At 34.6% G+C, this 12,258-nt stretch overlaps 1 protein-coding gene across 2 annotated transcripts in view; it reads left to right on the top strand.

The window, feature by feature from the left end:
- The first annotated feature begins 4,168 nt into the window (after positions 1 to 4,168).
- LOC132166297 (calmodulin-binding transcription activator 3-like) overlaps positions 4,169 to 12,258 on the top strand; it is a 19,394-nt gene continuing 11,304 nt past the window's right edge. Inside the window, exons 1-5 of one of the 2 annotated variants that reach the window (XM_059577094.1) lie at positions 4,169 to 4,274; positions 4,409 to 4,562; positions 5,409 to 5,528; positions 9,207 to 9,322; positions 9,492 to 9,580. In XM_059577094.1, the coding sequence (XP_059433077.1) occupies positions 4,523 to 4,562; positions 5,409 to 5,528; positions 9,207 to 9,322; positions 9,492 to 9,580 (365 nt within the window). In that variant the 5' untranslated portion in view covers positions 4,169 to 4,274; positions 4,409 to 4,522. Of the gene's footprint in view, positions 4,563 to 5,408; positions 5,529 to 9,206; positions 9,323 to 9,491; positions 9,581 to 12,258 lie in introns of both variants that reach the window. The other variant, XM_059577093.1, reaches the window with a different exon arrangement.

Here is a 12,258-nt window from a genome sequence, read left to right as displayed (position 1 = left end):
GTCTCGCTACTATCCTACTGTACTGACGCTGCTAATTCATTGTTGATTTTTTTTTAGTAGATTGACAATGTTACGTTCCCATAATGAAATGGTAGTAAAATGAGAGTATGCTATATAGCATTATTTGATTAATGCTATAAATTTCTTTACTGTTCTTTTAAAAATAATGTAATTTTTTTTAATTATTATTGAGTTTGTCTTAGATCATTTTTTAATTTAGATCAAATAATTTTATAAGTCGCATTATTTTTTAAATGACACAAGATAGACTTTTATAATTACATAGCATTTTTCAATGTTATAAACAATTTTTTTTTTTTTTTATCTCACAACTAAGGGTGAAAATTTATAACCGCACTAACCACTAACCGTTATATATATTATATATATATATATATATATATATATATATATATATATACAAGACTACAAGTGAAGTGATGATTTACAAGAATTGTTATAATTTTATTTGTATTATATGTTGTGTAGATTCGTGACCAACAAGGATTTTGGTATATAACAATTTTTAATGCTAAAATGGCCATGAAAATGAAAAAATAAATTGTTTAAAGTGAGCAAAAAAAAAAACGTTTAAAGTGAGCCCAAAACCAGCCAAAAAAAAAAAAAGCCCAATAAAAGTCCAAAAAAAAAAAAACGGTTAGTAAAAAAACAGTTAACTGCCTAGTGGTTAGCGGATGCAGTTAGTAAAATTTACTAACCGTCTAGGCGGTTGCGGTTAGCAGTTTTAGCCATTTACCGCTAACTACAACTGCATTTTCACCCCTACTCACAACTATCACATAATGTTAATGTGTCAATTATAAACATTCATTGATCAATCATTGTTAAAAAAAAAAAAAAAAAAAAAAATCCAAAAATAAGTTGAGATTGCCATTCAAATAATTGTAAGATAAAAGTGACATAGAACATTACATCAAAATAAGTTATTGGAGTTTGCATCTTTATAGAATCAATCCAGTGGTTTGGATTTTTATAGAATAATTTTTTGTGCTTTGCTTTTGTACAAAAATTATCCTTTAGTTAGTATTACATTAGCATTAATAATATATTGACATGTGACCATCTAACCTAAATTAATTATCTATTCAAGATAAAAAAATAAATAAAAATAAAATTTTCTCCATTCTACTATAATAAGTGCTAAGTGTTATTTTTCACATATATTTTTTTTAATATTTTCAAAAATAATCTATTGTCATTCTACTAACCTAGGAACTCAAACACTGATTTTTGAAAAATCCAAACATATTAGAGGACACTGCCACTTATTATAGTAGGTTAAAATAAATTTCCTCTAAACCAATTTAAAGGAAATTTAAATCATTTTTGGTATATAAAGCACGGATAGAAATTTTTTGAAGGAAATTTCATTCAATCTAATATAATAAGTGCTAAGTGTCATATCTTACATGTTTTTTTTTTTTTTCTTAATATTTTAATAGGCATTTATTGTTATTCTACTAATCTAAGAACCACAACATTATTTTTTTATAAACAAAAAAATGTTGAATGACACTTATCACTTATTATAGTAAGTTAAAAGAAATTTCCTCCAAACTAGCTTGAAGACAATTAATGTCCTACCAAAAATGAAAAGATCAAATTAGAGTAGTGCTACAAGTATTTATCGTATCCATTTAATAATAATGTGATTTTTAAAATTACTATTGAGTTTATAATTGATCATTATTAAATTTTAATTAAATAATAATTTTAAAAGTCACCTATTTTTTAGTGACAGAACAAAAAAAACTTTTAAAATTACTCATCAAATTGTGCATGTTTATTATCAATTTAGTTGAACAAATCACTTGTTGTAAATGATAGATTCGTAATAAGTCTAGTGCAGACCAGAACTTAGTCACATCAAGGATTTGCTACTGTTACGATCCAAGAGAACCCAAGATAGCCCAAAACAAGGCCAATCCCAACTAAAGCCCATTGGGCCTCCAGGAGCCTAATATGAGAGGCCCATAATCACAAGAGTCCAAGAGGGCTGAAGAGACCTAGTATAAGGTCTCATTTTCTCCCCATTTATGGTAAGCTATGCTCTCTTATGCACACGATATTTTCTTTCATGGGAGCCCTCTCTTTCTCTCTCACATTTCTCCCCCATGTCAAGACATTAATTTGGTCATCGGAGTGTCTTTGATCTCGTGACCGGAAGCTTACTGACAGCCTTCTCCCTGTTTTGTAGGTGAAGATTAGCCTAATTCCGCTGTGACGAATTTTTGATTTAATAATAAATGTGCTTAAGTATGAACCTGGGTATGAGGCATGTTGTACTTTTATTATAATTAGTGAAAATGATTTTCAAGACACTTAGTATATCTTTTAATTAAAAGGCATGGCCTACACTGAATATAATCACATCGAATTAATACTCTTGTTAACAAACAATATTAACAAGAGATTCTCAATGTAATTATATAATAAGTCCCCTTGTTTTTGTGTGAGAAATCATTATATTAAATGCCATAACTATAGTTTATCCTTAAAAAACCGACATCTTTTTTAATCATTTTATAAATAGAGTGTGACTAAAAGTACTATAATTTTTATTACAAATCATCATAGTAGTACACGTGCCACTTATATTATTAGTCATTGACTCACTAAATTAACATGACAATCCACTTGGTATCAAGGCTTTCATTTTATCGCTTTGGCCTGCCTCTTCTATCGCTATCACCTCCACTCCTGTACCAGCACCAACGACATCAGCCACCACCTTGTTTCCTCCTCCTTATTTGGGCACTCCTTATCCTAAAAAATTGAAATTTTTTTTAAAATTTTTTTTTTAAAAAATAAATGGAGCATGGCTAAAAGTACTACAATTTTTGTTACAGATTATCATGGTAGTACACATGACACTTATCTCATTAGTCACTAAATTAACATGACAATCCACTTGGTACCAAGGCTTTCATTCTACCACTTCGGCCTTCCTCTTCTATCGCTACCACCTCTACTCCCATACGTGCACCAAGGTCACCAACCATCACCTTGTTTCCTCCTTATTTGGACACCCCTAATCCTAAAAAATCACAATTTATTTTTTTGATTCTTTTTATAAATGAAGTATGACTAAAAGTACTATAATTTTTATTACAGATTATCATGGTAGTTTATATGACACTTATTTTATTAGTTACTAAATTAACATGGACAATCTACTTGATACCAAGGCTTTCACTTGAACGGTTCAGCCTACTGCCTACCTCTTCCACCACTACCTCCACACGTGCACCGACGACATCAACCACCACCTTGTTTCCTCCTTATTTGGGCACCAATTCCTACCTGGCTGTGGAGATCCATGGTTAGATAGCGGGTCTCATTCCATAAAGATCCATGCGTTGTGCATATTAACTGGACGGGTGCGGGTCGTGCGATACTGCGGGTGGGGTAAAAAATCTGACAGATGCATTGAAATTGGCAAATGGAATTGGGATCAAATTCCCCCCCAATCCCCATAGAGACATGAAACGTCAACGAAGTTACTTTAAAAAAAAAAAAAAAAAACTATCCTGAATATTTGGCGCATTAGTTTCAAACACGTCGTTTTCTAGTCAACGATAGTTATTTGTTTCTTCCCATTATAGAAAATTACCTTATGAATTGTATTATTTGGATTGATATTATATATGATTCTTCCCATTATAGAAAAAAAAAATTACACTAAATTATTTTTTATTATCATTTATTACACTATGTCACACTGATTAACATGGAGTGTTTTTTTTTTTGACATGTCAACACAATAGACGTGATTCTCGGCCGATTGAACTACTCTTTAGGAACATGTCAATCACTTAAAAAAAAAAAAATGTAAATCACTTAAAATATGTTATATCAACTATAGCAAATATTAATATGTATTTTCTGTCATAAATAAATATGAAGTGTAGCATTACTCAAATCCAAATTATTTACATAAATTTATCAACAATAATTATAAATATAATTTATTTGCGCAAATTATGTTGAAAAAACATTAATCATTATTATTTTCTGAATATCTATTTTTAAATTATTTTTCAATATTTCTTAATTATACAATTGCTGAGGTAAAAATGACGTGGGACTAGATTTTTTTTGTTCGTGTTACTAGACAATTCACGGCTTTTTACGTCAAACCGACCGGAAAGTCTTTTCTCTTCCTACTATTTTTCATGTACTTCACTGATGGAATGAGTGAATCCTCAGAGTCTCAATTACACTTCTGCCGCCATCTCTGTTTCCTTCCTTAGGTTCCTCCTCATACCCTCTAAAATCTCTCACTTCTCTTCTGTAATCATTGACTCTGACAAAAATCTCAATTTTTTGTGTGTTTTTCGTGGCAATCTACCCTCATTCTTGATCACAAATTCCTCTATTTTCATAGGTGTCTTTTCTAGGCCACCACTTTCCAGATCAAAGAACCATGTGTCAATTCTACTAGTGTTTGTGGTGACTGGGTTTGGGTACTGAGTTGGAGTGAGAAACCCGGAACGAGTTCATGGCGGAGAGCAGGCGCTTCGGTCTTGGTGACCAACTAGGTGAGGTTTTTGTTGAAGGATTTTTGGGTTTTTCTCGTATTTTGATTCAAGTGGAATCGTGGGTGTTTAAGTGTTTCTAAAATTTTTCCCCCTTTTAGATCATATATTATGTATTTATGTATAATTTTCACGGCTCTTGCATGCTTTTGTGATATTCAGTTGGAAATGTTTGTAATATTTTGTGTTTGGGGGAACTTTGGATTTGGTATTTATTTTGATGAATTAGTAGCTCTTGGTGAATTTCTATTGTTATCTATTTATAGGTAATACTTATTATGTGCTTGGTTTTGAATGAGTTTAAATTTTTGGGGGTTGTATCTGTGAATGTGTTCACTTTCCAGATATGGTAACAATGGAGCACTATTCATCGATGCTAGGGCAACGCTTAAAATCGTGCTATATGAGTTTAGACTAGAGATAATCCTACACTTTTTAGCCCTTCTTGGGTTGTAGAAGACACTAAATAGGAACTGTGCTGATGACAGCGTTTTGATCAGAAACGTGTATCATAATTAACGGGCTCTCCTTTGTGGCTCAAAGGTTAAATTTAGAGGAGAAGATGGAACATTTGTCTACGCAAATTATTTTTTAATGGTATACGTGCATATAATGCATTGGTGCATGCCCATAACCGAGCTTAGATTTAAAACCCATTTTCAGTCACTTGCTCTCTTAAAATGCCTGCTTTTTGCATGGACAAGCATACACTCAACATGGCATTTGGTGTATACGAATTTGCATAAATATTCTATACTTGTTAGTTTGAAGTCGGCTGTACTTGTGATGGTTTCCAAGGATCAAATTAATCGTACAGATCTTCTGTGAATGTGATTTGGTGGAATGCAGATATTGAGCAAATACTCATAGAAGCACAACATCGATGGCTACGCCCAGCTGAAATTTGTGAAATTCTTCGAAATTATAAGAAGTTTCGTATTGCCCCACAACCTGCAAATTTGCCAGCAAGTACGATTCCTTCCTGCATTGTTTTTGTTAGATATAATGTACAATAATTGTTAGAAGTTACTTCTACCAGATAACAACAGCTATCTCAATGATATTATCGATTCAGTTTTCTAGACAAACTTTTTGTTTTTTTTGTGGGGGGGAGGGAGGGAGAGATTTTGCATAACCTTTTACCTCCTTTTTCTGTGATCTATTCACGATTTTGGGAGTTTAGGACTTTTTATTTTTATAAAGCCCCCGCCATGTTATAGCTGAGATCAAGATTCACCTATTGGAAAAAAAAAAAAAAAAAAAAACTGAGGTCAAGTTTCTTTTGCAACTGGTTTAATTGATGATAACTCATCAACACTTGTGAGGCTAATCAGTCGTTTGGTATCATGTATAGTGTAGCTTTTATTACCAAATTGTTACCAGTGATCTGGACCAATATGCTGAAGACTTCTTTCATATGATGCCTATTTTCTCATTTTGCTACTTACCATATCCAAATTTCTCCTATTGCCTTTAATAAAAAAATGAGAATTTCTATGCAAGTCTACATTATATTCGCACTTTTTATTTTTATTTTTTTTGATAAGTAATAAACTGTTTTATTAAATAGCGTAAAGGCGCCCCAAAGTACACCGGGAGTATACAACAGGATCACCTAACTAGAAGGAGAAAAACAAAAGAGAAAATCATCATAACTAATCGCAACTAGAAAGACATGCGCCATATGCGCCATAGTCCAAAGATACAAAGTATGAAAGCAAGAGGCTAGAATGTCTTCCCAAGTCCCCTCCAAATCCTCAAAACACCTATTATTCCTTTCCCTACATATACACCAAAAGAAGCATGTAGGCACCATTTTCCAAACCGTGGCACTCTCACTCCTCCCTGAAGACCACCAACAGGCGAGCAAATCCGAGACCCGATTCGGCATCACCCAAGACAGCCCAAACCGCCCAAAAAAGGAACTCCACAAAGCATAGGCAACCTCGCAATGAATGAGAAGATGGTCTACCGTCTCCTCACTCTTCTTGCACATACAACACTTATTCGTCACTATCACCTGTCGCTTTCTAAGATTGTCCAAGGTCAGAATTTTGCCCACAGCCGCCGACCACACAAAAAAACTTGCCCTCGGAGGAGCTTGAGTGTGCCACACACTCTTCCACGGAAATCCTCCCCCTTCAGAATTCGCCAAGGAAGCGTAAAGGAGCTTGACCTTGAAACGGCCCCTTTTGGAGGAATTCCACCACAACCTATCTTCACACCCTCGCCTCACTTTAGCGGAATGTAACACTTGGAAGAAGGAGGCCAACACATCCACCTCCCAATCATGAGCCTCTCTAGAAAAGCTCACATTCCACTGGATAGAGCCACCTAGCACCTCCAACTGTCCGCCACTGAAGCGTCCTTTGCACAGGCAATGCTGAATAAACCTGGAAAAGCATTCTTGAGGGCCATATCGCCGCACCACAAATCGTGCCAGAAGTGCACCTTAGACCCCTCCCCTACCTCAAACTGTGTAAACCTTTGGAAAGTGTCCCACCATTTCCTAATGTTCTTCCATAATCCCACCCCCAAAGATCCACCTGGCTCCAAAGAACACCACCCTCCCCAAAGACTTCTGAATTTCGCATCCACCATTGCCCTCCACCAAGAATCTCTCTCCATCCCATAGCGCCACAACCATTTCCCTAATAAGGCACGATTGAAAGTCTTGAGGTTCCTGATACCCAATCCTCCCTCCTTAATCGGAGTGCAAACCTTCGACCACTTTACTAGGTGGTACTTGAATTCATCGCCTAGACCCCCCCACAGAAAATCCCGCTGCAACTTCTCAATCCTCTTGGCCACACTACCCGGAATAGGGGAAAGGGACAAGTAGTATGTAGGCAAGTTGACGAGCGTACTCTTGATAAGCGTGACTCTCCCCCCTTTCGACAAATAAGACCTTTTCGACCCTGCCAACCGCCGTTCTATCTTCTCGATAACTCCATCCCAAACATGTTTAGCCTTGCAAGAGGCCCCCAGCGGCAGACCAAGGTACTTCACTGGCAAAGAGGCAACCCCACACCCAAGAATACCAACTAACCTGTCCACTTGCACCACATTCCCTACTGGAATTATCTCCGACTTGGCCAAATTAACTTTCAAACCGGACGCAGCTTCAAACAACAAAAAGGAACTCCGCAAATATCGAAGTTGGGAGGGCATAGCATTGCAGAAGATCAAAGTGTCGTCTGCAAACAAGAGATGAGAAAGAGTAATATTACCGACCTGGAACCCCTCTAATGGCCCCCCATTCACTATCGCGGAAATCATCCTACTAAGAGCTTCCATAACAAAAACGAACAGCAAAGGAGACAAGGGGTCCCCTTGTCTCAATCCCCTGGAACTGCTAAAAAAGCCATTAGGCGAATCATTGATCAAAATTGAAAACCGCACCAATGATATGCAATGTTCAATCCAGGAGCACCAAACCTCACCAAATCCACATCTCTTAAGCATATATAACAAGAAACCCCAATTTACATCATCATAAGCTTTTTCCAAATCCATTTTGCAAATGACCCCTGGCTCCCCAGATCGCAGCCGACTATCAAGACATTCATTAGAAACCAGGACAGGATCAAGAATCTGCCTCCCTTTGATAAAGGCACTTTGGGATTGAGAGATAATGTTTTCCAACACTGCCTTCAATTTATTTGCTAACACCTTGGCTATAATTTTGTAAATTCCTCCCACAAGGCTAATTGGCCGAAAATCCTTGAGATTGGTAGCGTCGGGAACCTTCGGAATTAGCGAAACGAAAGAAGCATTGAGGCTCTTCTCAAACCTCCCCCCATCATGAAAAGCACCGAACACCTTCATGACATCCTCCTTCACCACCTCCCAACAAACTTGGAAGAAAGCCATAGAAAACCCATCAGGGCCCGACGCCTTATTACCATTAATTTTGAACGCTACCTTTCTAACCTCTTCCTCTTCAAAGTCTCTCTGCAACCAACTAGCCTCCGCCTCTGAAATGGAATCAAAGGAAATACCATCTACCATAGGTATTTCATATGTAGAACCCATACTCTTCCTAATACCTAATATGACGAATGCTGGTTTCCGACCCAGGCCTGAAGTATGTTTTTGATAAGTAATGAAGTATATATCAAAAGGCGCAGATGGGTGTTACCCTAGTACACAGGAAGTTTACAAGAAAATGCCTAAGTAAAAGAAGAAAAGAGAACAAGAAAGTCATTAATCAGTAGTATGTAGTATTTTACCTTGGGTTATGCCGCCATGGGTTTTAACTCCCAAGTTAGGTGGCCCCTATCACTGAACAACTAAAAGCAGAAAATTATTTTTTAAATCTGATACATATGGTATCAATTTCTAAGTTCTCATTCAATCCTCTGGACTTTGTTCTTCCTTTGCCTGTTCAGCTTTCAAAGCATTGCATCAGAGTAGATGATGCTTTAAAATGTGCCTACAACTACAAGAAATTTTCTTATTTATGAGCTAACATAAAGGACATGCTTTCTAAATTCAACAATAGGGCATTCTTAACAAGCCATGAGAACTTAAAGGTGAAACAAATCAATAATGTAGTAGACACTCCTCGAACCTTTTTTTTTGTTAATTTTTCAAAAGTATATACTTCTCAACATATCTTCACCTGACATGTATTTCCAATTTCAGGTGGTTCACTTTTTCTTTTTGATAGGAAGGTGCTGAGATACTTCAGAAAAGATGGCCATAACTGGAGGAAAAAAAAGGATGGAAAGACAGTGAAGGAAGCTCATGAGAGGCTCAAGGTAGGCATCGGGCATGATGGTTGATTAAAGACATTTAAATCATGCTGCTGTATGCTGTTCACTGAATCTAATGGTTTTTTGTTTCATTCTCATTTAGGGAGAGATATATGTTAAAAGATTCTTCCTGCTTTCTAATTAACTGTGTAAGAAAAATTATACTTCCTTTCAGGCTGGAAGCATTGATGTGTTGCACTGCTACTATGCCCATGGTGAAGAAAATGAAAATTTTCAGAGACGCAGTTATTGGATGCTTGAAGAGTGAGTGTGTAAAGAGTTATTTGCATGCTTTTTACAAAGATTTGTTTTGAATTTATCAATTTGCAATATATGTTCTCTATGTGTATATCCTTGTTTGTCATGAAAAATTAGGTGCTGGAAATATTAATCTTCTATGTTCTGTTATTTGAAGGGTAATTAAAGATTTTTTTTTTATAAGTACTATTTTTGACTTCCAATGAGTTGATTCATTTTTTCTTGTTCCTTTTCTGGCCTTGCAATGAATTGATTGTTCAATGAACAAAAATGTATGGTTCCCTGCTGTTTGTCTCTCTCACCCCACACACGTACACATAAAGAACAAGCAGATGCACTATACCTGCTTCTATGGTAAAGTTTTATTTTTTTCCTCCTATTTTCATGTTGGATGTGATTTGAGATGGAAAAAGGGAGAAAAATGAGAAAGTAGAAATCAAGGTGGATTCTTTCCGGTAAACTAGCCTCCAAATCACTCTAACACATATAAACACTAATAAAACGAGCTTGAAATTGCACGGATTGTTTTTAAAAATGACAGGAAGGAAAAATAAAAATAAAAATTAGTGGATGCATAAATGACAGGAAGAAAAAAAAAAGGTTTCAAGTAGGAAGCAGGAAGAAAAAAAAAGGTGTTCTATAAAGCTTTAAAGAAAAAAGAAAAGCATTGAGAGACCCTTTACAACAACACAAATGCTCAAGTTGTATTTTTTGTAATAATAAAAGAAAAAAAATGCTCAAATTGTATTACATATGAAAAATATTACAAACTCGTATTAAAAAGAGATTGTGAAACAACAACAACAACAATAATAATAATAATAATAATAATAATAATAATTATTATTATTATTATGGGAAAAAAAATATCAAAAGAGTGTAAAAGATTAAAGAGATGATAGTTTTGTGTTTTTAGATCCCAAATTCTTATATTTATCGAATCAATAGGTAATGAAAAAGAAAAAAGAGAAAAAAAAAAAAAAAAAAAGTTAGTTGTCGAAAGAAAACGAAAAATAGGTGAAATGATACACAAATTCAACTACCTCTTGTAGGAGAATCCAATTGGTGATGTGGGTGGGAGTTTTAGAGATAAAGAGAAACATTGGGAACAAAAGAACCACAAAACCTTTAAATCCATTAGAGAAAAGAAAGCAACAATAACAAATAACAATGAAGCCGAAGGTTCTAAAGCAATCGTTTGCAAATATAAAGCACGTCTGTGTTGCTCTAAAGACCGAAAAAATTTAACAACAAACTTCTATATTCAATTCAAATAGAACATATAATATTATGTTAAGCAAAAAGTGAAATATTAGCATAATATATTGTTAACATCATATTTCAACTAAATACATGTCTTTCAAATTATAAAAATATATCTATGCGTATTGCAATTGAATTCTCAATGAAGCAAAAGAAATCACATGTATTAATATTTTAAAACATTAATTCAAGTGACTATAAAAAAAACGTTGTAATCCCCAAAAAAACAAAGAACAAATAGTAAAAAGCACTTTAGATAATGGTAAGTAATTACCTATATTCACTATTTACAAACATGATTAATAAGGATTATAGCTATAGTTTTAGTGACATTGTTTTGAAATAGTCTGTATAATTTTTTTAGGTAAATGAGGTGTTTTTTTTAAGACTTAAAAAAAAAAAAAAATAGTTGTAACTACTTTTGAAGACATTGTGTTCAAATTCCAAATAACATATGTACAATTTTGTGACTTTTGCATTAATTCCCGCTGTTAAACATCGGCCTACAAAATTTTCATTATTTTTTCCAAGGCATGGCAAAAAAAAAAAAAAAAAAAAGAACACAGGAAAAGCCCTAAAATATTTGATTCACATTAAAGTAGGAGTGCATTTGCTGAATTTGCTTAACTACATGATACTATGTACAATTTTGTTGTGTAATTCTTTTAACTAAAGAGTATGATCAAAGAATGCAATAGTAAAGAGTATATTACATAACCAAGAAAATCTATTAAAAAAAATACTACACTCACAACAGTATGAAATGAATGCTTGAAAAAAAAAAGAAAAAAAAGAAGAAGAAGAATAACGAAACTAAATAAAAATTTTCATTGAAACATTTGCATAGTGATTATAGAACATTATTAAGGATGGTTACTATAACAATATAATTAATGGAGCAAATTAATTGGCTTCCAAGTTTCGAGGAGCCCAACACGTGTATGATCCTAAAAGCGATACACGAATCAAGTGGGTTGTGGGTAACCAAATCCTTAAGGCTGGATGGACATTCAGCCTTTGAGAGACAGAGAAGGAGGCAGATAGAAATTAGATTACCAACAATAAAGGAGCAAGCAGTCTATCCACTGCACTTGGATCTACGGACCAGATTCCTTCTCAGCCGTCCCATCCTTGGTGTAATCATCAAGACTCAAGAGCTTCTTCTTCCGTAGCCATGCTTTTGGTTGCAGTTACCAATCTTACTTGCGGTAGAAGGTGGTGAGTTATATGGAGACTGATAAATAGTGGGGATGAAGAGAGGAATAGAGAGACGATGGATTCTTATTTGGTATTTGGGGTGTTTGAAGAATGTGGCTGGGTAGAAAACTTGAAGGTTTGTGATTACACAGTTTAATTGGATGGTTATTTGATGTTTCCAATGTTTAGACCGGTATAAAAGAAAACCGAGAAGACGGTTAACT

This window comes from Corylus avellana, chromosome ca11 (assembly GCF_901000735.1).
Source record: "Corylus avellana chromosome ca11, CavTom2PMs-1.0".
Classification (NCBI taxonomy): domain Eukaryota; kingdom Viridiplantae; phylum Streptophyta; class Magnoliopsida; order Fagales; family Betulaceae; genus Corylus; species Corylus avellana.
The sequence above is the reverse complement of the archived record's forward strand: the minus strand, read 5'-3'. Positions and strand labels throughout refer to the sequence as shown.